This window comes from Fonsecaea pedrosoi (genome assembly GCF_000835455.1).
Source record: "Fonsecaea pedrosoi CBS 271.37 unplaced genomic scaffold supercont1.4, whole genome shotgun sequence".
Taxonomy (NCBI): domain Eukaryota; kingdom Fungi; phylum Ascomycota; class Eurotiomycetes; order Chaetothyriales; family Herpotrichiellaceae; genus Fonsecaea; species Fonsecaea pedrosoi.
The window spans coordinates 2,554,697-2,579,199 of NW_013550612.1; the positions used below are offsets into that span (position 1 = coordinate 2,554,697).

A 24,503-nucleotide genomic window follows, 5' to 3' on the forward strand; every position below is an offset into this window, starting at 1 on the left:
TCTTCGTCGTCGCCACCATGATCAGCTTACAGCTCTACAACATCCAAATAGGGTGATGCAGCCGCGTCCAATCCATACCCGATTCCACATAGGACTGACCAGGACACCGACTTAAACACACTGCTCCGAGGGTCGGCTTCAGTGTCGTGGCGCTCTGCACGGGTGTACGGACAATTAGTCGAAGCAGTCTCCGGCTCGACGCCGACTTACAAACCATATGTAACGTGATAGTCCACATATCTTGTTTTATTCCCGGGATTTCCTCATCAGGATTGCTTACTCTTCAGCCGCAGCAACCTACGCTGGGGGGACATCGAATTGAAGAGGTAGATCTGGATCGACTAAACCACCTCCCGAGTTCCACGCTCGCCGTTCAACTTCTGCTTCGCCGAGACATGTACGCAGGTCGTTGGAGGAAATGTAAATCGACGTGTGAAGGACGGACTCGGGGATCAATGACTTGGGGGCGAAATCTGCGACAGGAAACGCCATCCATCAGCCCGAAGAAGGTCCACCATCGGCATTTCGGAACGTCTGTGGTCGAAAATTCAATAGACGCGGATAAATAGAAGTCTGCAAGGACGTACCAGGTCGGCTACCTCCGTCTCTACCGACAGCATTGGTAGTGAATCGTCATTCCTTGCAGTTATTTGTGGTTTCGAAATACTGAGAGTTGCCTTCTTGGAAGCACCATGGTTGACACTTAGAAATACGACCCGACGAGTATTTCCACCACCTTCAGTTCTGTATTGTCTTGCAAGCTCCTCCATCTCCTCACTGTTTTGGGAGGATGCTACCTCGAAGACCACACCTGGGTAGCGTGCCGCTTTGTGCTTGATCTGTGCGTCCGTGTCGTGACAGCAACCTTTACGGACCATGTTATAAGGGGCCCGGCCACGAGTTCTGATACGATCGATAAACTGTTCAACACCGGGATTGGTCAAGCACAATCGTCTCAAGCGAGTCACAACCAAGTGCAAAACTTCACGGAGGAGAATCTCATGCACCAAGGTACGACCGATACGTAGGGTAAATGTCTGAGCTTGGGGGAAGTAGTGATACCTATAGGCTGAATATTAGCAGTGTCGTCTTTCCCGACCATGATCTGTCATAATCGAGTCCATGCTGCCCGAAGCCAGCATTATTGCAATGTTGGGTGAGCGTGGCGTGCTCAACCCAGCTCAGTGAAGCTCTGAACCCAAGTTGAAGGACGTGTTACTCTTCTTGCTATGAGACTTTGCATTTCATCAACAACGGACAGTAACTCGGAATGTGGAGGGGTGCCAGGATTCACGGAACACGGCGGTGGGGTCAAGGAGAATTTGGTCCAGTTCCAGGTCTCCACCGGGCTCCGCCATTTCAGACATGGTCCGATTTTGCTTAATCGTCAGTGAGGGGGACCCACGCGTTTACACGCTTTGTATTGTGTTGTTGTGTTGCCAAACATGAACAAATCTGTGACACTGAGATGCATTAGAATCGGCAAAGTCACTTCTAGATCCAGAGTTATGTAAACAAAGGACAATTCAATAATCAACGCGTCCATCGTGTGTCGTGCGGGGTGCAGTGCGGGGAAGGAAAAAGACGCGAAATGGACTACGGCGCAGTACTGCGTGTATTGCATGTTTTACTTGGTGCATGGCATGGTGTAGTGGTGTGCATCTCAATGATGCCGATCCCTTATCAGCCTTCACTCATATCTTACAGGTTATACCTCGTACACCAATACGAGGTATAGCTATATGTAAAGGACAAGCAACTCTGTTTCCGGTGCACACCTTCGACTATACTTCGACTGAGTCCTTCCAGAAACTTCATGCCAGACAGAAATCTTGAAAGGGTTCATGCTCCTCGAAGCTGCAGATTCCTACCCTGCTCTCTCTGCCTGACAGATTGTCTCTCCGCTCCTTGCAAGATGGAGTGTGACGTTCTGGTGCAAGAGTACTGCTCTGCCTTGCGACAAAAGACAACCTCATACTAGGGACGGTCGTGAAAGATTTTCGGCTACCTTAGACACCTACACATCCCTGCACTTACGAGCACGGCGTCAGCAGCCTAGCGAGCAGCTCCACCACATTTCTCGGACAACCGACACCTCAGCACAGACCACTCGAAGGATTTTGTGGAGGAGATGTATAAGTAAGTCCGAAGCCGATTAAAATACCGAATTCGTGGCTGATAATTGTACTCGGTAGACGCAGTCTGCCTTTTCCTCCAGCACTATGAATTTCACGAATCGAGAAGTGGCTGGGAAAGATCAGTGAAACTAGGTTTGATCACCTACATCGGTGCCAATCACAATCCTCATGTGGACACAGGACAGACTGGAGAAGGCGTGTACAAGACCCAAAGCGTTGAACGGTGATGCAGCAGAGAGTCAATCTCCGCCTTGAAACAATGAGATGCTACTGGCAAGAGCTCACAAGGCAAAGAGACCGGGCAGAAACATGAGAAAGGTGATTGATTCAATGGCAAAATGGTAATGTTTTCGTGGTGCCGGAACTGGGAAGCCCCAACACGCTACTACTAGTAAGCACTGTAGCTACGGACAACCCTGCTCGAATAAAGGCCAAGAGACAACTTCCTTGGGCGTAAGCTTGGTGCTTCGGAGCAAGATTGGGTGACAGGAACCATGATTTGGCAGTGTAAGGTTGACTGGCCCAACGCTGGTCTCACCGGTCTGCAGCAGGCCGTCCCTGATCTATTCTCCTTGCCATGCAAACACCGTAGTTCAGTCCGTGGTGATCACGGTTGACGCGTCTCCTCTTTGCCGTGCCAATTGTAATGAAGGTGGCTGGATGAAAAAAAAAACAACCCCCCATTGCGATATTCATTGCAGCTCTTGTTTGTGGAAAGCACCGAACCTGATAATTCCGGCTATGATGTGATGATGGCGATTTCTTGGACTGGACTGGGCGCAGAGAGCCACTTTGCAAGTAGCAGTAATACTACCAGTCGTCGTACTCGTACAAAGAGGAACCACATCTACGACTAACAAGTGTAAGTACAGTACTACGAGTGAATTCGTGTCGTCACTGTGGAGATAGCGACGCTTACTAGGTGGCTCCTCGTAGGCTCAATTTCCATTTCTCGGGGTGCCTGCAGCGGCTGCTTCTCGGTGACACCCCAGACTTCTCGACCTCTTACACTCTCACCAGGAACAGTGTCACGGGAAGCTTTACGTCCGTTGAACACACTGGGACAAGGCTGGATTCGCACACCATGTTTGTTGAGATGGTGTACCCTAGCATCCTAGGAAAGCTAGAAATCAGCAGTTAGTCGGTACGCCCTAACGGAAGTCCATGACCTGACCGCTTTGCCCAAATGCCCGATGCAGGATTTGTTTGGTGATGATGGCGGACGGGAATCACCGAGGCCATTGTCGATTGGGTGCTGACTTCAAGATCTCTGAAGCCCGATGTTCAGCTCGAATCGAACCAAACTAGAGTGTGTTCGGCATAGGGTTGATGATCGCCCACACGTAATAATGGCCCAGTTTCAGAGCTTCAGGTCACGTCGAGGGGCTTAGCGGGCATTAGGGGAGGACACTTGGGGCATGGGGGAATTAGCGAGGTACCCGGAGGATCCTCCCCGAGGACCCGCTGTGGCTGAACGGGTGGCGGTCACAGATAATCGGTTGGTCCAAAATCGAGTTTGCCGGTGTCACAAAGTGGCTGCCGTCACCTACGGGTCACCAAGGCACGCCTAGGTAGAGTTCAGCCTGTGCAACCCTCAGCGATCTAGCCTGTGACGGACTGGCACGACAAGCTGCCATCGACATCCCTGCAATTACTGCAATTACTGCCAGCTTCACAGCATGAACAAAGTGCAAACCCAATCAATCACCAACCTCCTTTCCATCAAAGCACCCCAGTGGTCCCAATGGTCCCAGTACCCCTTGTCGTCCTGAAAGTCTAACAAGGAATTGCGGAAAACTTGGTTCCTGATTCTGGGAGTCAAGAGCTATGAGAACAGCTTGTTCGTTCATCATTGCCTACACCCCCTACCCCCTTGGTACTCCTTAGAAGATAGTCAAGGTGCCAGGGTGCCTACGAGTAATACTCCGCTAGGTCCTGCATCTTGCTGCATGCTGTAGTACTCCCAGAGGCGCATCCATCCTCAGAGCTTGTGCCTTTTTCTCGCTTCGTCACTGGCAACAGCGTCTCCACTTTCCGTCACTTCTCCAGCTTGACCTTTACTTGACCTTCACTTCCCAAGTCAAAAAGCTTCCCACTTCCACCTTCCAGCAACTGCCTGACCCCTTTGACACATCCCATAAAACCGCGTGCGTCAACTCATTTCGCGCTTCGACACTTGCTTTCTTCCTCTTTGCCACATCTCTCGACTTTGTCCTCTCCTTCTTTCCTGCCTTAACCCACAACCTCTCGACGTCGTCACATACGGTGCATCATCTTACTGATCACACCCTTTACGTCGCGTAACTCTCAACTTCATTCACGGGCCTTGATTCCCTCGTCCTCAACCATGAAGACCCTCATCATCGCTGCTGCTCTTGTTGGCGCAAGTTTCGCGCAGACACTGGCTGACTTGCCTCAATGCGGTGTGAGTATCTCGTACTCCAAACTGTCTTGATCAGAATTTTGGCTGACCTGTCTTCCAGCAAGTGTGTTTCAATAATATGATCGCGCAAGCTGCTACCCTCGGTTGCCCTGAAGTTAATGGATCGCCTGATGTCGTCTGCCTCTGCAAGAACTCTGACTTCAGTTATGGCCTCCACGACTGCTCCGCTGAATCATGCCCTGTCGGTACCGATATCTCGTCAGTTCTTACCTATGGTCAAAACTACTGCAGCAATGGTGAGTAAAGATGGACTGTGGGACAAAGATGGACAATTGTACTGATGACTGTTAGCTGCTGCTTCCGCATCCAGTGCCGGTAGCTCGGTCGGTGCTCTCTCTGGTACCTCTGCCTTGACTGTGGGTGGTGCGACGGCCACTGGCGCTAGTGATGCCACTGCTACTGGCACTAGTGGAGGAAGTGCTTCTGGCTCTGGTGCTTCGGGTTCTGGCTCTGGCGAATCCACCCCAATTTCTACCGAGACGCTCTTTTCGACCTTCACTTCCGATGGCAGCACCATCACCACCGCTGTTGGCACATCCACCATCTTTGGTGCTGCTGGCGGATCAGGTGGCAGTGGCGCCTCTTCGACTCCTGTTTCGACCGAGACTCTGTTTTCAACTGGCACCGACAGTGCAGGCAGCACCTTCACCACCGCCGTGGGCACATCCACCATCTTTAGCGCAGTTGGAGCCGGGGTAAGTAACATCGGTCTGCAAGAAGTCTTCAATGTCAGAATCACTGACGGGTTCTAGTCTGCATCATCGGGCGCCTCTGGCGCGAGCGCATCGGCCTCGTCCCTCTCAGCGTCTCTGTCCTCCCAAGCTTCATCGGCATCCTCTGCTGCCTCGAGCGCTGCATCCTCCGCTGAAGCTTCTGCATCATCTGTTGCCAGCTCTGCGTCTTCACGTCTGTCCAGCGCTACGGGTTCAGCCGCGTCCGGTGCATCATCGGCTGCTTCTTCGGCGGCATCTGACGCGACTGGTGCGGCCATGCCAGTGGCAACAGTGGCAGTCAACGGTCTGGCTGGCATTGCAGGTCTGGCTGCGATCATGATGCTGTGAATGAAAAAATAACTTGATCCACATTTGGGTCGGGTAGGAGGGTTGATAAAAATTTCCGATTTGTTTCCACATCACTGTTGATACCCACATTCGAATGGCGCGACTTGTATCCCACTGCACCAGGCAGGGAAAAAGAACAATCGGCGGGCAGAATCTCAGCGCAATTGACTTGTTCATGGTCACCGCAGCGTGCCTATTGATGCGTAACGGATTTTACGGACAAACCAACGGTACCTTTTAGCACGAGCATGGAGCTTTCAGTGTAATAGGCCCGATGGAACGGGCTGATAGCTAATACATTATGTATTGAACTCGAGACAGAAATCTTTTCACGAGGGCAAGTGTGAAATAATTTGTAGTCGTGTGCAGGAGCCAGGTTCGCTTCCAAAGCCGAAGCATCCGCACCCCTTTGTACCAGATGTGGCATGGATCATGGGTGTCCAAGATAGCAAAGCAGAATTGCCATTGGCGCGCTTACCTTGGGAGAAGCATCTCCACTTGTGCGATAACATACGAGCATTCTCGTAAACCAGTCCGTCTTTTATCCCATCGTCCTAATATTGAGACGACCTTGCCCAATTTGCCAGTAAAGTTCATGTGGCATGTACCTCGGTATGTACTTCATATACAAACAATTGCAGACCTCACGTGTGTATCCGAGGTATGTCTGTGTCGGCGCAAAATATCACAACTACAAAGCACAAGTCCGGCGTTAGGTGCACATGTACTCGAAATATGTATGAGGTAGATATGCTGCGATTGCGTTACAATTCCTTTTCAGCCCAGCCAGCCAGCCAAAACAGCGTTCGTTGGATACGATGATACATCGATGTATGTATCTAGGTACATACACGGTTCTGGGGGGAAAATGGGAAGACAGCATGCACTTGTCTGAAATTGAGCGACTTTGTCGGCTTTGGGACTTGGGGGTATGGGGTTTTAGGATTCGGGCCTACTCGTTAGGGGTGGGTGTCTGTTGCGAGGATATCATATACATATCATGAACTCACAAGAGCATACAGCACCGAAACCCCGCCCGCGGAGGGAGGAGGGAAGAGAATAGAGTCGAGATGGGGCCAGGCACTTGAATCCCACAAGGATACACATGTGCTCATGCTCTCATGTTCACGCTTTGAAAGAGAACTGATCCTTCACGAAATGAATGATGTGGGAAACTCCTTTGACATTTTATATCGGTGGCAGAGAGGGTATCATTATTACACGTTGCGTCAAACTCAAGGACGATCCAGAAGAGCAGTACATCGAGTGGTACTAGCAGCGCAACTCACATACTCACTCACTCACTCCCAATCCTCTTCGTCACTCTCCTCCTCGACCTTGCTGGTGGGCGACCGGCCGATGTCGTCTTTCGGACTTCCCGGTGCCCGGCTGTTCGCTCCACTGACGAGATCATAGCTGGCGTCGCTGTCGGCCACGGACTTTTCGTCGTGAGATCGGCGGCCTTCGGGTTTGAGCGAGCTCGGGTCCGCCGATGCAGGTGTCTGGTGTATCGTGGTGGAGGAGTCGTTGGTGTTCTGAGCAACGAGGACTTTGGGCACGGCTTCGTTTCGTAGCTGGGGAGTCGAGGCAGCTGCTGGTTCCTCATCACTGTCCTCGTCCCAGCCGACCTCCTCTGTTTCGTGTGCAGATGCTATGATCGACCCATTAGCGGAGTTTCTTCAATGGCGACATCTGTTGTCAACATCTCAGCCTTACCTTTGAGAAGTTCCTTTCTCTTTTCTTCCTGTGTCTCCACTACGTGTCTCAAGAAATAGTACCTCGTCCAGAAATCCTTGTACTCGACCTTCTCCGGCACAAGCTGCTCCATGGTGCTTCTCAGCTCCCTGTACTTGTCAAGGTCTTCTGCAATGCGGGCGGTCATCTTGTCGATATCGAACCCTTCTCTAAAGTTGTCCCACTGGGACCCCGCTCCGCTGGGGTCTTGGGTGAAGCTCGTCACCGTCGTGTGGATGACATGTAGCTGCGCATCGAATCTGCTCGTGTGGATGACTCTTTTGCCAGAGGTAGGGTCTCTGCTTTCAAAAAGCACCTCACTAGCCTGGCGATTGCCAGTGGCAGCGTCGTCGTCGTCAGGAGCAGTTACCGACACGGCGTCTCGCAGAAAGTTTCGGATGTTTGTGCCGAATCTCAAGAGTGCCTCGTCGGCAGCGTCCTCTGCTCGCTGCACGTCCTTCAGCCTCTTCGCGGCCTCCGTTCTGAATCGCTCAAGAAAGGTCTCCGTCTCTTGAATTGTCTTGTTCTGCTCGCTTTCTTTGCCGGCGCTGGATGATTCTGCATCCGCGTCTGCGTCCCGGCTCGAATCGTTCTCTCCCTCCTTCTGTTCTGCACCGAACCCCAACCCCTTGACGCCCTTCACGCGCAAGGCTTCCATGTCGACTGCCATTTCAGCTGCCTCTTTCTTCGCCTCCTCGTATAGACTCTCCCCTTGTTTTCTGACATTCCCCCAGAAACCACCCAGTTTGACACCCCATTGTGAGTTGGAAAACGCCTTGAAGGTCTCCTGAAACTCTGACTGGAGGCTCTGTCGAGGGGAGGTGGTCTTTGGCGTCGAGGTATCATTGGTGTCTGACGAGGTATTCGTTGCGGGTGTAGGAGTAGTGGCGCGGTCTCCCGCGATGTAAGCTTGTTCGGCAATATGATCGTATGCAAGATCCATAGTTGTTGGGAGGGAAGTGTGGTCAATGCGAGGTTGTGGAGAGGGGTAAGAAGACGAGCGGACGGGCGAGGTTCGCCTCTGTTGCTGTAGAACGACTGTACGAGGGGGTACGTAGCGACCGTATGTCTAGGAAAGAGGGCGAACTTCAGCTGCTGTGTCAGGGGTGGTGACTGACGAGACACGAGTTCTTTGACATGCGCGCGCAGGGAGGTTGGAGTGATGATCAAGGGGGGAATTCGTCGATGACGGTCACCGATCCAGGGACCACGTCAAGCACGTGCGGTGTACTCGTTAATGGTCACATTAATTTAATTCTGCCGTCTGACAAGAAATGGTTGAGTACAGTCTCCGCGAGCCTGCGCCATCCTCGGAGGAATTCCACCCAGTCAGACAAGGCCCAAGAGTATATTCAGGAGCATACATATGCCTCGTACTACTTCTCCGCTCACAAGATGCCCCTTTGTCTCGCGTCTCTAACATCCCCCCAAATACCGAACCTGCAAATCTCTGAGACAGGTGCAGGCGGCGAGGTTGTTAGAGACATTCTCAATCGAGAAAAAGGTGACGACTGGCTTGAACAGATCGGTTACATTGTATGCCTTATTCAATTCCCTTGCCGTCTGCTTATGTACCTTGTTTTCCGTTGTTCGTTCTTTTGGGATACAGGGACCAACTCACGGAAGGGAAAGGCAATGATAATATCACATCGTATCACATCCCTTTATACCCTCAAGTCCACTGTCGTCCTCATCGCACGCCTAGTCACTTCGTATCATGACATTCGTAGTATTTCTTCTTAGTCTTAATACTCAAAGTCGTCATCCACTCCAGTCTTGCCCGACTGTTCCTTCTGCACCACCTCCTGTTTCCTGTACATCTCTGCTACGTCCGCGCTTGTTGTCGCCTCCTCCGGCTTCTTGTCGTCTCTTCGCTGGATGAACCGGGGAAATCTGAGGCTTATTCCGTTCTTGCCGCCCATCTCCTCAATTGCGGCCCGGTATCTGGGACTCAACGTAAGATCCGCAGTCTTTACTTCCCAGACATGCCGCGGCTCGAACCAAACATCTGGCTGGTCATTTTTGACGGTCGAATGAGAGTAGAAGGGTTTAGGGCGCTCAATCACTATTTCGGAGAGCTGCTTGGCAAGCTCCTCGAGCAGGGACTCAGAGAAACCGGTGCCAATATTGCAAACCGTTTCGAAATTTTGGGTCTCTGGATTGTATGCGGCAAGAAGGAAAGCACCATACCAGGATGTGCGCTTACCTTTGCCGTGGTAAGCCCCTAGAACCACAAGATCCAAAGAATCGCCTGTGGTAGAGAGATAGTCCTTCTTCACTTTGAGCCAGTTTCTCGAGCGTTTCGAAGGCTCGTAAGCCGATTCTTCCGTGTCGAGCATCTTCACCATCAAGCCTTCGCAAGATGCTTTGACAGCATCATCGAGTAGATGCTGAATCTCTTCGACATCCTTCGCATCGCCGTATTGGGCAAATTGGAATTCGCCGTCTACTGGCACGAAGGCGTCATGTAGTAAGTCTCGTCTCTCACGGAATGTTTTCTGCACAAGCGCTTCACCGTTATAAAAGAGCATGTCGAAGGCAAAGACACAGACTTTGACCGTGACCTCAGATGTCTTGACGTCTTTGCGCTTCCGGGTCATAAGTTGCTGGAACGGTAGGATTTTCTTGTTTTGAGGGTCCCAGGCGACGGTTTCACAGTCCAGCACAAAACTCTTCGTTGTGGGCTTGATCCACGTATTGAGTTTCTCCAGGATGTCGGGGTACTTTTTGGACAGATCCTCAGAATTCCTCGAGAACACGGCTGCCAGACCTTTGAATGCCTTTGGATCTTTGGTCAGTGTATTCTGCGCCGCTGGGTATTCGGAAATGGCTTCCGGGGCAATGTAGTGGATCTGAGAACGCTCCCCATCGTATTTATATTCGCATGTGAAGGTTTTGCCCTCGAAGCGATCAAGCACCTCAGTGATTGCCTTGGTTGGTTTGGCAAGCATGGGTTTCAGGGGCACCCCTGGCTGCAACTTGCACGTCTCGTGTAAGTGGAAAATGCCATGTTCCAGCATTGCTGGAATGATGACTTCGTAGGATGGCAGCTGGCTGTAAACCATTTTCAAGGCAGCTTCTCCCTGCGCCAATTGATCCGTAGTAGGAACCTTGCCCTCCTTCGTCGCCTCGTGAGTGACGACGGCCTGTGCCAATGCAATGATGACTGTTTTCTCCGCAAGGCCCAGTCTCAATTTTCCTTCCAGGAAACGAACCAAGAATTTGGCTTCGGAAGGACCTCCTTTGTCCTTGGTGATATCGACGGTTTTACTCGTGGATGAGACATCTGCAGATGCCATGAGCTTATTGATGGCTCGAACTTTCTGATCTTGTGAACCTTGCCCTTCCATCTTGGCAATATCGAGTAATCCCTGATGGACACCGCGGACAGTCAGCGGTTTGGGTTTGAACATCTGGCTCTGCTTAGATTTGCTCTTGGCTGCAACCAGACCAAGGTCACCAATCTTTTGGTGATCCGCCTTAATGACCGATAACGAACGGCCAGAACTCTCTCCGATGGCTTTCATGATCAGCGATTCCCCTATTCCAAGTTCGATGCCCGCGTAGTCGGCGGCGAGCTTGTTCAGCATAAGTTGAATCGTAGGCAGGAGATCTTGTGGGGTCAATCGGAGTACTTGCTGGAGAAAGGCTGAACAGTAGGCCGTGATTTGGAGACGCTTGGTAGTGAGTTCGATCAAAGAAAAGGTTGTACACAGTGCCGCGTATGGTACGGGCTCACCGGCCTTCCAATCAGGATAAGGATCTTTCCCTGTTGATTTGATGGTGGCTTGAATTTTGGCCACTTGCTTTTTGTCAACCTTGGGGTTTTCATCTTCACTTGCAGAGACATCATCTTCAGCTTCTGATACACTGCTAGCACGATCTGATGGTTCTGGTTCCTCTTGTTGTGGCTTGACCGGTTTCGAAGACGTCTTTTCGGTGTCGGGGTCGGAATCCGTTCTTGAGACACCATTTGTCTTTGGGGATGCCTTGGGCTTATCTTTGGACGCAGAATTTCGCCTCCGTCTCTTGACCACAGGCTCATCATCAGACTCCTCGTCCTCTTCTGTGGACTCTAGCTTGTGCTTTCTGCTCGGGGAAGTGTTGCTTTCTCCCTTGTTATTCTCGACGTCGTCCGCGTGTCCCTTTTCCGGATCTAGAGTCACATCATTCTCCTCTTTGGGTGGATCGTCCTCCTTTTTACCATTGGGAGTTGACTTTTGGTTGAACGAGAGAGTAGACTGGGTTTTTGATTTGTTGCCGTTCTGTTTGCTCCCGAGGAATTTGCTGCAGAGGTTAGTGCCGGCTTCTCATTACAGGGAAAATGATTGCGGGCTCACCCAAGGGTCGACTGCCTCCCTTGTGTCATGTTGAGCTTTGGCCGTAGGTCGAGAGGTCTGGAGTTGAATGTAACAGCACGAAACTCGTGAGTGACCAGGAGAAGGGGAGGATAGGACCGGGACAAGAATCTGAGGTGGAATGAAAATTGAGGAGACAGTGAGTTCCTGACAATCGCCTGAGGTCCGAGGACGCAACCTAATGGCGTCAATTTCATCCAGGTGAAGTTTGTAGCTGCAGCAGTCACCTGCGTAGTCGAGATCTCAGTATAGCGAGAAGGAAGGAGCGCGTCGTTGACGCGTGGGGTAATTAAGGCGATCAATTAATTCGCGTATGTGACGATTTTAAATGACGTCGTGCGTGTGCGATGTGCAGGCAGTTGGGGCGGAGTAGCGGACGCCTGCTGTGCCTATTGAGCCACGTGTTGTGTACCTATGTCGCTCGGTAGATACCTAGGCAAAGGCGCAAATAGGCACAAGCATTGAAGGCTCGCCATCTACAGTGTGATCATGCAGTTCATCCATTCAAAAATAGATCAGAAGCAATACCTACCATCTCCTTCGACTTTTTCACTCTCACTATCTAATCCCAGAATTGCACAGCATCCAGATCTCTGATCAATTTACAGTATAGCAGATACTGGCGTGGCTAACGCATTTCAACACCAACTCATGGCTGTACCACTCCATATCGATACACCACCCCATGTCAGCCTGAACAGGCACCACCTTACTGCCTCGCTCGACCTTTCGACCTTTTCTACGCGCCAACCTCAGCAATGTCAGCGCCCTCGGGGACTTTCCTCTGTGTTAGAGTCACTTGTATCGATGTCATTATGTTCTTCCCTCTGCTGGTCGCCTTCAGACTGGCCTCGGTTCGAATCCTCCTCATCATATTCAGTACTATCGTAGTCGTACTCCTCTCCTCTGTCGGTAAACAGGTGACTCGGATGAACAATCTCCTTCGACCGGTAGCACTTGAAGCACAGGAAAAACCCTCCACACAGATCACACCGGTAATACACTCCGACCACAAGCTACGGCGTTGTCTCGTTTGTCAGCAAACATCTTTGGTCGTGCATTGAACTTGGGTAAATAGGGGGCAATGGACTTGGGGCCATCACTTACGATTAAACATGAGTCGCAGTAGTAATTTTCCCTACAAGTTTTGGCTCTTCTCGCATGCCGTGACGAACTATCCCAAGTTCGATTCAATGCGGCGGCACGCAACTCCAGGAAAGCGATGATACTGGAAGGCAGGTTGTAGTGGTTCGCGAGCTTCAGCGCTGTCCACTTCCGGTCAAGACCCAGACCTTCCGCGAAGAGATCTGCCCCGTGGTGGAGCAGTTCTTCGAGGATCTCTTGTCTGTTATCAGACTGGGCATCCCAGAAAGTGCATTTTCGCATGGCCCAGAGGAGCGGTGTCCATTGATCCCTGTCCTTGGAGTTGACAACATCCAGACCTCTCTCTCTGGCCTTGTCTAGGACATACCGAACTAGATCGAGACGACCACTGACAACCGCAAGATGGAGAGCGCCCCTGCCCATCTTGTCAGGTTCGAAAAGCTGCGCGCCATGTTCAGGTCGGCACAGCAGCTCCACCCGGTCGATCGATCGGTAGAGAGCATAGTGGATAGCCTGGCGGCCGACCCTGTCAACGCTGTTGACCTTTGCACCCCTTTCCAACAGCAGCCTTATCACTTCCATGGTGCCGCTGAGGACCGCCACGCTCAGGGGCCCTCCCCACCAGTTGCTTGTCAGATTGGCGTCAGCCTTGTCCTCGGCGTCGTCAAGCAGGTACTTGATGATGCTATCTTTTTCTGGGCCCGGGTCGCGCAGCAGCGCCGCTTGAAGTGGCGTGCCGTTAACACCCGGATGGACGATGTTGGTGTCTGCGCCATGCTTGCACAAGAGCTTGACCATGTCCAAGGACGCCATCCGGCAGGCACGTATGAGCGGCCCGCCATGTGGACCGCCAGTGATGTTGATCCTCGCGCCTTTGAGGATCAGGTACCGAGCGATCTCCAAGTTATCTTGCCATGCCGCACTGCAAAGAGCCGTGTAGCCGTCATTGCTGGCACTTTCTAGATCGGCTCCTCTGTTGACGAACGATTTGACAATGGACTCATCGTCTTCACGGCGGGTGAGGAGAACGGCTCGATTCAAGACCGAGTACCCGTACACGTCCTTAGCCTTCTCCAGATCCAGGTTGAACTCTAGCAGCATTTTCACAATGTCTTTTGCACCCCCATTGACGGCATTCATAAGTTCCTCGCAGCCCTGCGAAGGAAGGTTCCGAGGATCTGCCCCCGCGCTCAAGAGGCGGCCGACGCATCGAGTGTTCAGCTTGGAGACGGCCGCGCTCAAAGCCTCCTGTATGGCATCGGGATTGATTCTTTGTCTGTGCTCGAGTAGTGCCTCCAGAACCTCTTCTTTATCCCACTTTGCTGCATAATAGAGACAGGTCCATCCATTCTTTGTCTTAGCATTGATGTCTGCTCCCTTCTGGATCAACAAACGTGTGGTAGTTGCATCGTCGTAGGCAGCATGAATCGGCCGCCAATCACCATCATCGTCTAGCACCTCTAGGTCTGCTCCCGCCTCGATCAGAATGCGAGCAATTCCAGAGCATCGAGCATATACCGCGCGAAATAATGGAGTGGCACCATTCCAATCTCGCTTGTCGAGCGGCGCTCCCTCGCGGACAAGCAGGCGCAAGGTTTCTTCTCGTTGTTGCGCCACCGCGACATGAATGGCGTCCTCAAGCATCTGGGCATGCTCTTCTGGAGAGCAGTGTTCACGGCTAGCGGTGAGGATCGCGTCGATGGCTTGTAGGTCCCAGTCCAATACGATGCCACACTCGAGCAATTGGTCATAGGCACCCCCTGCGAGTGCCCCTTCGGCTTTTAACATGTCACCATATGCCAGTGAGAACCCAGACTCAATTGCGCTCTTCAAAGCGTCGAGGAAACTGTTCTCCTCCGGATTGACAAGGTCCCCGATATGGCTCCAGAGAACGTTCCAGCACTTGTGTCGTTTCATGGTGATTACTGCAGTTACCCAATCCACGACAGCTGCCTCCTCGAACTCTGCCTGTTTTAAAGCCGTTAAGACCTGGTCCAGGATACGATGATGTCCGAATTTGATCGCAAGCGCTGCACACGCTTCAAACACGTCTGCCACGTCAGCCACCTCGGAACGAAACACAGCGGCCTTGGTCAATAGGTCGACAATTTCAGTATGCCCGAATCTACAGGCAAGTTCCAGAGCCGTCTCCTTGTGTTCAGTCTTGAAGAAAATGTCATCATAGTTGACAAGGAGTTTTGCTGCCTCGAGATTGCCTCTGGAACAGGCGTGCTGCAGAGCAGTCAGTCCAGCAACCGTCGCATTCTGTTGGTCTGTCTCGATTGTCAGAGGTAGAATCTCTTTCACAACAGTGGTCTCCCCAAGCGATGATGCTCGACACAGGAGGAGAGTTGGGTCTTGAACGTTCTCCAGGTTTCGAAGACCAAGGCTGATCAATTCCGTCGCTGCTTTTCGATTGCCTAACTGGATGGCGGCAAGCATCACATTATCCCAAGAATCAGGAAGAGAGCCTAGCTTCTCGATGACTCCCAGAGCAGTCTCGAGCTCACCGTTTCCCGCTGCCGCTTCAACTGATTGGATGAGCCTGTGGTAAAACAGACCATCAGACGTTTTTGACCAACATTGGAGTTGTCCATTGTTCACCTGGAACAACGCTTCTAAAAGACCATTGGCAGCGAGAATGGCAAGAGGGTTGTCTTCCGTAATGCTGCCCCGGGTAAAAGGGTTTTGGAGCTCCCAGTGCATCTTGGCCCAGTCCGCTAAAGGACCGTTGTCCCAGAAGTCGAGAAACTGATTGGTGCAGTACGGTCTTCCAGCCTCAGACAGCCGAGCATGGCGAGGCCACCATCGCACCGCGTAGTGCAAAAAGGTGTGTCGCTGTTCGACCGCAATAGCCGCCCTGCCTCTAGGCCACTCATCTGTAACGGAATCACCACCTCGAAGGCTGATGATGTGTTTGAGGCAGAAGTCTGCTATCTCCTGGTGAGCCTTCCATGTGGGAGTTGTGAGTGGAGAATCGTCGGCCAATAGATATCGACGAAGGTCTCTATGGGCAAATTGGACCTCGTACCCGTTGGCCTGTACTAGACCACCCAAGGTGGACTGTAACCTTGGATGTAAGCTGAGGGTCGGTGTCTCGAGTAGCTCGAAGTTCTCGGCCTGTTCCCCGTTGCGTCGGGCTAGATCATTCAGCTCAAGAACGCTCAATGGGCGAATCGAGTAGAGCAATAGGTTCAAAATGTCATGTAAGAACCGGTCTGTGGCCAGAGGTAGAGAGAACAGAATGGCTTTGAACACCACCTCGGGGGTGACATTGCTCGATCGAAGCTCTCGTAGGGCCGGAGTATTCAGACACGTATCAGATTGCCAGGTTCTGGACCAGTTGATCACCATCAATCGCAAATCATTATCTCCCCTGCAAGCTTGGAGGAGATGCGAAAGCAGGGTATGAGCCTTTTCTGTCATTGAAATAGTCTGTGCCAGTCTCAAGAAGTCAATGTCGAGATGTCCAGCCAGGTCCCTCTGATCTGGTCGATGAATGATTTCGGTCTTCTCCACATTTTTCGAGGCAGTTTCGTTGGCAGTTTGCTCTGGGACTTTGGTACAATCTTGATGCTCGGGCTGACGACTCGCTTCAACCTCGACGCCAACCTCTGGCCAGAGTGCTGTTTGTTCTGGCTGTGCAACTTTGAGAGTGGTGATGATGACCTTGATTCTGGCCTCGCATTCCTCGGCCAGCTTGTTGAGTTTACTCAGGAACCAGTCGCACGAGGTAATATTGTCTTGTAGATTCCCCAGCACCAATACAACGCCTTGATCTCTTGTGCCAAGGTCAAGGAGGCTCTCCATGAAGATCACAAGCAGGTCTTCTCGGTTCAACCATGCGAATTTGTCCAGAAACCCCACCAGCCTTCTCCCGATGGTCGCTTGCTCGCCTTGGCCGTTGTGACATCGGGAAAGCATCTGAGCCAAGAATAGATACAGCATGGACTCGATGGAGTTGAGCCGTATGTCGGACGGAATGAATTCGTAGTAGAGACAACTCGCACCTTGGCGCCCTGACGCTTTGCTGTCGTCCAGGAAGTGGAATAAGGATTCCGCTGCTTCAGTGGCAGCCTCGACAGCGTCGAGACGAATCAGAAGGAGTTGTATTCCATCAGTTTCCTTCCATGCCTGGAAATTTTTGTCGGTGGTGATCCATTCGTACTGTCTGAGATCTTTAGATGACGCATTCAGCGAATATTGTGGAGGAGTTTGGGACGCGAGAGATAAAATGTAGCGTTGGTCATCACCTGTCCATCATTGTCTATCAGTATGTCCCCGAGGCCCATGGCATATGACGTTTGCACGAACCGCAAGGCCATAAACTCCGTTTTAACAGATCATTGAAGCCGATAGTTTCACAGGCAAGTACCAGATTCTGGTGGGACATTTCGACCCCTAGGTTTAGGCGTGCTTCGAATGGGAGTTCCATTGTGGCCACGGATTCGTCAAAGATCTTTTTCTTTCATTTAGTTTTCGACGTGCACTTCGAAGGAGCCATGCGACAGATGGTTGCGACTTACTCTTAGAGATGGTTCGCCATAGCATGAGAAGACGCTAATCACTCCGGCCCAAATCGATAGTCTCGACTCAGCGAAAGCAAAGTTGACATCTCGGATCCAATCTGGCATTCCATAGGTAACTGCCCAAGAATCTGATTCACTGATGGATCCGAAAATCTGAAGATTCAGGAGCTTGACCAAATCTTTCCTCAGCTCATAAGGTCCATTGCTTCGATGCGGGCAGCCCAAGAATACCTACTTCCAATTATCAGCAATTGTTAGCATGGCGACTGTCCATGCCTCGAGTTCGTCTCACAATAGCATTAGTATGCAGAAAGACACTGGTATATTTCCCAGAGCTTTGGCCGGCCAGAGCGAGCGCCTGGAGAAAGGCTCAGACAGGTTAGGATTGCAGACGATTGAGCAGAAAAGCAGTTGTCCTCACTTCCTTGACCAGAGTGCCTCCGACATCATGAGCGATGAAGACGAGACTGCAATTCTGTATCCTTAGCATTAGGGAGGGCTGGTCCCCATCGTCACATTGCGGCAAGCAGACATACCTCTCCGTTAATCGTCCTTCGTTCAACCAGGGCGTCAAGAAGACGTAGCGCTTGACGCCTAACGCCCTTCCTGGTAAATATGCCACCAAAGTTATTTGCAACAGCGTAGTTGAATCTCGAAACTCGCTTCCTCACAGAGGAAGTGAATGTCCCGGAGGGCAGATAGGAATCAAGGTTGTCAAGACCAGAGCCCCAATATTCCGAATGATCTTTTCCCAGACCCGGAACAAACACAACACTCGGGATGATTAGTATATGACCAATTCGAATAGAGCTTGCGCACATACTCGACCGAAACCTCACCCTCAACTGGCTCTAGAACCTTCAGGACTGAATGGTAGTGTTCCATTGGAGCTCCCGTGAAGCAACGGTGGCATGTGAGGTAACAATCATTGAGTAGCAATTTGGCATTGCTCGGTTGCCATGAAAATGGTTCAGTGTCTAAATACTCAGCCCAACATTTCCTCCATGGGCCTCAAGCATTGACAAACACGCAGGCCACTTCCGTGAAGGCTAATGACCAAGCAATGATCTAGCTTGCACGTTTAGAGCGGGGGAACGAATGGCCTTCATACTAGCCGGGCAAAGGGTTCCCGTTCCCCGATCTGGCAAGTTGCATATGGGGGCCAGAAGCCACAATGCACTATGTGTCAACTCGATGTGGATGGCTGGGTTTATTGGAAAACAAAGCATGGATCTTGAGTATGCAAGCCGCTGACAAGCCTGGTTCGAGAAGTGATAACGAACAGAATACCGCGTGCTAGTAAACTTAGCTGCGTTGATGGTGGCTGGACTCGAGATATTCTTGGTTCGTTCTCGCCCCCATGACTATTCGTCCTCGTGTTAGGTCTATCACCTACTCGTCTGTGTTCTCTGGCGGCTGCTTCTCCTTAACACCATCGTTCACAATGGTTGTCACTGTAACATCAGACAGATTTGCCAGCTTCAACTTCACGGGATTCCCTAGGTCCTCAGTGTCATACACCTGTAGCTTGTTCGTCGGCGCCCTCTGTGGATCGAAGGTGACAGGGTCGTCCTTGGGACTGGATTTCATAAAAGATAAGGCTGAGGCCAGCCAATTCGGATAGACCTTCACAGTGAAGCGGGCCTGGAACTTTGTCCAGTCCTCGCGCCCTAGTAAGACGGCAGCCTGCATGCTCGTAGGTACTCCAGTCCTGGTGCTTTTGTTCTCGCGCAGAATCCACGATACGCTGTTTGGTTTGCCATAGTTGCGACCCTCGAGAAGGATGAAGCCCTGTAAAGATGTAGCATCAGAAACGTCTCTTTCCACTCTCTTGTCGCGCTTGAGCTCGGCCCCAACTTCTACTCCCGTTACATTTGCACCAAGTTTACCACCAACTGATGTGTTGACCGTCTCGCGCTGCGTCGTCGGATGGACGCTGAAGAAGCCCTCGGGGTGCATCCTCGCAACCCACGGCTTACAGTCATCATCATTCTTGGGCGAGAAGGTGACCTGGATGTCGACTTTCTTGATGCGGTGGTTTTGCTCGAGTGGCTCGAATCGAAACTTGAGGACAACAAGGGTGGCGAGATCGTCACAGTTGGCATCGGCCGAATAGCGCCCGTGAACAATATCCGTGCAGAAACAATCGACGTAGAATATCCCTTTTCGTTGAATAACGTTTGAGCGTTGGTCTGGATCGTTGGGATCGTCTTCGGTGCGGAAATATCCTTCGGAATCTCCACCTTCGCTCAGCCTGATGGAGAATGATTGTGGACAGGCCTCAGAGTCAGGGTCCTTAGCTGTATTTTCGGCGCTGGGAGAGGAATCCATGCCTTTTTCGAATGCAGAGTGTTTGATGCAGAGGAGGGTGTCTCAGTTGTGGGTGGCAGGACGGCACGGTCTGAAATACCTTTGGCCTCTTTCGCTCGCACAGTGGACGGTAGAAGGCGCAGTGCATGCATCTCCTCCCATGGTAGTGCGCAAGTAACTTGTTTGGTATCACACCCACGCACCCTGGCACCCCATGACACCCCAACCAACCGGAGACTATCAGTAAGCTTGCATTGGAATGGAGATAATGTGTACAGTCTCTTCCAAAGATGGCTAGCATTGCCACATGTTTTCAAGCCTCTAGGCTCTTCCCCACACCAAGCGCTTTTACAGCCTACGACAAACAAATACGCATTTGAGATACTGCGAACGCTCAGCCGCTCGTACGAGATACAATCCATGACAATACCGGGCGAGCCTTTAATGGAGATCCGATTGATAAAGAGCCTCAAGAGTCACGCGGGCGTAGGTATCATATCTCGCAGCAAAACGTGATCAATTAACTTGTTCATGCTCTGTTGAGACAACCAGGCTCTTCCAAGAATCTGACAGCTTCACACTCTAATGTACCTACTCAATGACAGCTGTTATTTCGGAATACATCTTACAACCTATTCATGATGCAGGAAACCTCCCGCCCAAGTCGTGTGGCTCAGACAACTCAAGACCATGATAGAGATCCACCGAGACTTGCAACCAGCAATGTGGCACGGCGTGGATCGTGCGGTATGAAAGAAGAAGGAGACATGGACTCCATAGAGACTCCAAGACAAACGATGAAGACAAAGCACCTTTCGAGAACCCCAACAGGTCAGATGGCCGCTTATGGTAGACACGATACTCTAGGTGTGGCAAGCGGAGAGGAGGAAGAAAGCCAGATGTCACTGTGGGATATCTGGAACACCCAGCCCGAGGATGATATCAGGCAAATACTGCAAGAGCTCAAGACTAAAATCCTCCGAAGGGAGATCCAAGTCGACACCGAAGAGCAACTGCGGGCATTCTTGGACAGTGACGACGTGGAATACGTTGGAATCCTCACCGATCCTGAACAGGAAAACTTTCTGCACATGCTGGCTTCTGACGCTCAGAATAGATGCCTCGTCAAATTCCTAGCCGACGAACGGAGTCAACTCATGTTCGGCACGGATCGATCCATGTACTACCCACTCCATGTCGCCATCAAAGAGAAGAATACGGACTTCATCACAGCCGTGCTTGCTAGCAAGTTCAGCGAGACAGATAACATGAAGAAGGTACTTTCACACAAAGGCGGGTCTAATCCAGGGAACTGTATTCACATCGGGATCCAAGTCGGGCTCGATCCGGCACTTATGATCAAACTGATTGAGAAGTCGGACGGCACTACGCTGGCAGAGCAGGATGGCGCCGGGTTGACGCCACTCCACTGCGCTGTAGACTACAAAAATTGCAGGAAAGGTCAATTCGAGGTGGTCCAAGCGCTCTTGAAGTATGGCGATGCGGCTCTCGACAAGGAAGGTAGCATTCACGGGTCGTTGTCACCTTATCAATACCACGAAGAAACGAAGAAGATCGAGAAGAAAAAGCTCGAGGAGGCGGAATGGACAAAAAGACAGAATGACGGCAGAGGAAGCCAGCAGTCGCGAATGGGAAATGACAACCGTGGTGTGCGTGACCCTTCTCATTTTCAAGATGCTGGTCAGGTCGATCTTCGGAAGACCGCCGAGGACGACAAGGATGATGCCAAAGAGCGAAAGAATATGGTCGATCTTGGCTCACGAGGATACGGCGCACGCAGACAGTCCCATGCCATTCAAGCTGACTCAGTCGAGTCCCGGGTCAAATCACCGACAGTTGGTATACGTATCCCGACAGGTGAAAACTCGTTGACCCCGCCTCCACCAACTGACCGTGTGTCGTTCCAGCCAAATACTACCGCAGCAAATCTAGGTAGGCCAAGAAAGGCCATGCGCGCGTCACGTCCAGGTGCCGCAAGAAGATCAGTTGGATCCCAGAGACTCCAGCAACCCGAAGTCCCTCCAGATGACGAGACCGCGGATGAGATTTCGAAGGAACTGAAGTTACACTACCTTCGAAGCATTTTCAAAGGCTCGGCTTGTGCTGGATCCCAGGAATTTGCTGACAGCCACAGGCCAGAGCCTCGAAATCACGACAGGGCTGTCAGGTTTCTGTACGGAGACAACAAAGAAAGTAAGGAGCTCTCTACTAACATTCGATGGTGCGGGTGTTCGTGCTAATCAGAACTGATGTTCAGATCGTCACATATGCTTTAACTTTCTCGACGGCCCTTCGAAGATGACTGCCAATAAATTCAGGGCGACGTATGGGGGGTTTAAATTCGATCATGTTCTGCAGTATGTTGGGTTTCGTCGCCTAGAATTTATGTCGCCCGAGGTGGCTCCCAGAGGGAGTGGCCTCATGTCCAAAGCGGCTGCTTCCTCTGGGAAAGGAAGAAGGGATATGGAGGTCCCATTCAACTGGCTTCATGACAAAGGTGTCACCAACATCATAAAGGTCATTGTCGACGACCTGGAGCCTCCTTCCCACAAGGACGAGTCAATCCAGAATGCTTTGAAAAAGTTTGACATTGAGATTCTTGACTGGAGAAAGATTGACCTCTGTCCAGCCACAATCTGCACATCCTGTCCCAATCTCCGCGAAATTCACCTCTGGTGGAGTGGAAACAATGGGATATTGAGAGCGTGGAGTGAATCAGAGGGATTGGCGAGACTGGAACGACTGGAAATCATACAGATACACCAAACACAGGTAAGCTCTTCCAAAGATCCACCGCATGAAGAAGATGTTGAGCTTGGCATTTTGCAGGAATTAGAGTCCGAGTCTTGGACAGACACGAATATCGCCACGTTTCGCAAAAGACTGAGGGACTTGAGAAGTGCGCAAAACAGTTCTCGGAAAGCCAGCGACAAACTGCCACAAATTCGTGTTCCGGACCCAATCAAAGCCATCGATGGACCTGCCCAGCGACCAACCGGGTTACACCCCAAAACGGACCCTAAAGTCCAACGTGAAACACATAAGTGGTTACACATAATGGACACGTTTGCCGATGGGGTATACAGGATCAAGCCAGATCGCGATGTAGATTTCTTCAATTCTCTACCGCCAGAACTCAAGGCAGACGTAAGAGTCGCATTGATTGACGACGGTGTGCAATTTGGCCATGAAAGTCTGCAGGAGAAGATACAAGACGGGTGGAGTTTCGACGACGGCTATGATGGCGTTGATCTCCCCGGAGCGAGGCGGCCATTCCACGAATCCAGCACCGGACATGGCACTCTCATGGCCAACATGATCTGCCGCATCTGCCCGAATGCTAAGATTTTCGTTTGCCGGTTGAACGTATATCCTGGAGACGGTACCAAGTCCCTTTTTTCCGCGAAGAGCGCAGCCGATGTTAGTTCCCCGGACAGCATCGCCCCCAAAACTTTCCGAGTGTTATTAGCTGACACCGAATATAGGCCGCTGAATATTGCGCAACTCGAGGGTTTGACATCATTTCAATGTCATGGACAATCAAGAAATCCATATATACACCAGAAACCGCGAACGACTGGAAGGACCTTGAACGCCTAGAAAAAGCCTTGGACGAGGCGTGCAAGAATGGTGCTCTTCTGTTTTGCTCTGCGCCGGACGAAGGTGGCATATCGGATGAGAAGTTCCGTACTTATTATCCTGTAGGATGTGACTCGTTATCCAGTCGCATCTTCAAAATCGGAGCGGCTACCTCTGCCAACAAGGAAGCGGACCGCACGGGCAAGTCCTCGCAACTCGACTTCATCCTTCCCGGACATGAGGTCAGAGAGAGGGGAAGCGATGCGATCAAGGTTGACGACAGCCTCAAGAGCGGATCATCGGTAGCAACGGCGTTGGCGGCAGGACTCGCAGCGCTCGTCATCCACTGTGTTCGCCTCGGCGCCATCGAAACCATTCGCGCACGAACCACTAGACGCAATAGCGAAGCGAGAAAGGTCGAAGGTGAGGCCTCGAGCGAAGACGGCGCCAAGTCCGAGGAGAACACCAACGAGGACCTGATGACGGCGTTGGAGGCGGTACCGATCAAATCGGAAGACTTTGCTGATATCAAAAAGTTTGAGCACATGATGCGCGTTTTCGCGAGCATTCCACGACAGAGGAAGACGGGGGAGACTTGGAAATACTTGGAGGTGGACAATACTTTTGAAGGGCCGGGAAAGACACTGGTCAACAAAGAAGTGAACGAGAGCCAGAAAATACTGGCTGTGACCAAGCTTGCCATGAACTTTGTGAGCTCCGGCTTGTCGAAGTTGTGAGGTATAGTTTGTCTGGTCGGGTTCATTTCACGATGGACTTCCCATACAAAAACTTGTATGCATGGTTGTTTATAAAGGCAAGGAATCCGAAGATGCTTTACAGTCGACGAGGAAGCTCTCTTGGTGTTCAGTTTCCAGCCTCGGCACACCTAATCAACAATATCAAGACCAGAAATGCCAAGCCCACCGGCGCCTTAGCTCCTCCACACGTGAACCTCCGCTGGCCACGCGTTTGGTGCTTTAGCGTGTTTATTTCGCCAAGCCGGAAACACTCGAAGTCCTTTAAATCGACTTCTACCCCGCCCCAAGTGCCCGCCCCAGACTTTCCGACCACCTTCACACCCCTCCCCCACCTCTTCCCGTCTCAACAGGTGTCAGCTAGTTTGCTCTTCTTCACCAACTCTCTTCACCCAGATCTGTTTGCTGTTTCTCTCCCCCCTTTCGTCCTTGCCCTATTTCCCATATATACTCCTCCCTTGCTACCCCTCT

General features: G+C 51.5%; 6 protein-coding genes across 6 annotated transcripts; 2 read left to right on the forward strand and 4 right to left on the reverse strand.

The window, feature by feature from the left end:
• Positions 1-4,485: 4,485 nt before the first annotated feature.
• Z517_06727 (uncharacterized protein) lies at positions 4,486-5,642 on the forward strand (the record flags this gene model as incomplete). Its single annotated transcript, XM_013428466.1, has 4 exons — positions 4,486-4,563; positions 4,622-4,817; positions 4,873-5,276; positions 5,334-5,642. 4 exons carry the CDS (start codon positions 4,486-4,488, stop codon positions 5,640-5,642), a joined length of 987 nt encoding a protein of 328 aa, XP_013283920.1.
• A 1,301-nt stretch (positions 5,643-6,943) lies between these two features.
• On the reverse strand, positions 6,944-8,319 carry Z517_06728 (uncharacterized protein; the record flags this gene model as incomplete). Its single annotated transcript, XM_013428467.1, has 2 exons — positions 6,944-7,293; positions 7,359-8,319. 2 exons carry the CDS (start codon positions 8,317-8,319, stop codon positions 6,944-6,946), a joined length of 1,311 nt encoding a protein of 436 aa, XP_013283921.1.
• An 802-nt stretch (positions 8,320-9,121) lies between these two features.
• Z517_06729 (uncharacterized protein) lies at positions 9,122-11,745 on the reverse strand (the record flags this gene model as incomplete). Its single annotated transcript, XM_013428468.1, has 2 exons — positions 9,122-11,663; positions 11,717-11,745. The coding sequence occupies 2 exons, from the start codon at positions 11,743-11,745 to the stop codon at positions 9,122-9,124; spliced, it is 2,571 nt and encodes an 856-aa protein (XP_013283922.1).
• A 976-nt stretch (positions 11,746-12,721) lies between these two features.
• Positions 12,722-18,252, reverse strand: Z517_06730 (uncharacterized protein; the record flags this gene model as incomplete). Its single annotated transcript, XM_013428469.1, has 6 exons — positions 12,722-17,091; positions 17,153-17,297; positions 17,365-17,598; positions 17,660-17,725; positions 17,904-18,141; positions 18,191-18,252. 6 exons carry the CDS (start codon positions 18,250-18,252, stop codon positions 12,722-12,724), a joined length of 5,115 nt encoding a protein of 1,704 aa, XP_013283923.1.
• A 507-nt stretch (positions 18,253-18,759) lies between these two features.
• Z517_06731 (uncharacterized protein) lies at positions 18,760-19,698 on the reverse strand (the record flags this gene model as incomplete). The annotated part of the gene is made up of 1 exon (XM_013428470.1): positions 18,760-19,698. One exon carries the CDS (start codon positions 19,696-19,698, stop codon positions 18,760-18,762), a length of 939 nt encoding a protein of 312 aa, XP_013283924.1.
• An 815-nt stretch (positions 19,699-20,513) lies between these two features.
• Positions 20,514-24,014, forward strand: Z517_06732 (uncharacterized protein; the record flags this gene model as incomplete). Its single annotated transcript, XM_013428471.1, has 4 exons — positions 20,514-21,891; positions 21,956-22,470; positions 22,528-23,118; positions 23,184-24,014. The coding sequence occupies 4 exons, from the start codon at positions 20,514-20,516 to the stop codon at positions 24,012-24,014; spliced, it is 3,315 nt and encodes a 1,104-aa protein (XP_013283925.1).
• Positions 24,015-24,503: the final 489 nt, after the last annotated feature.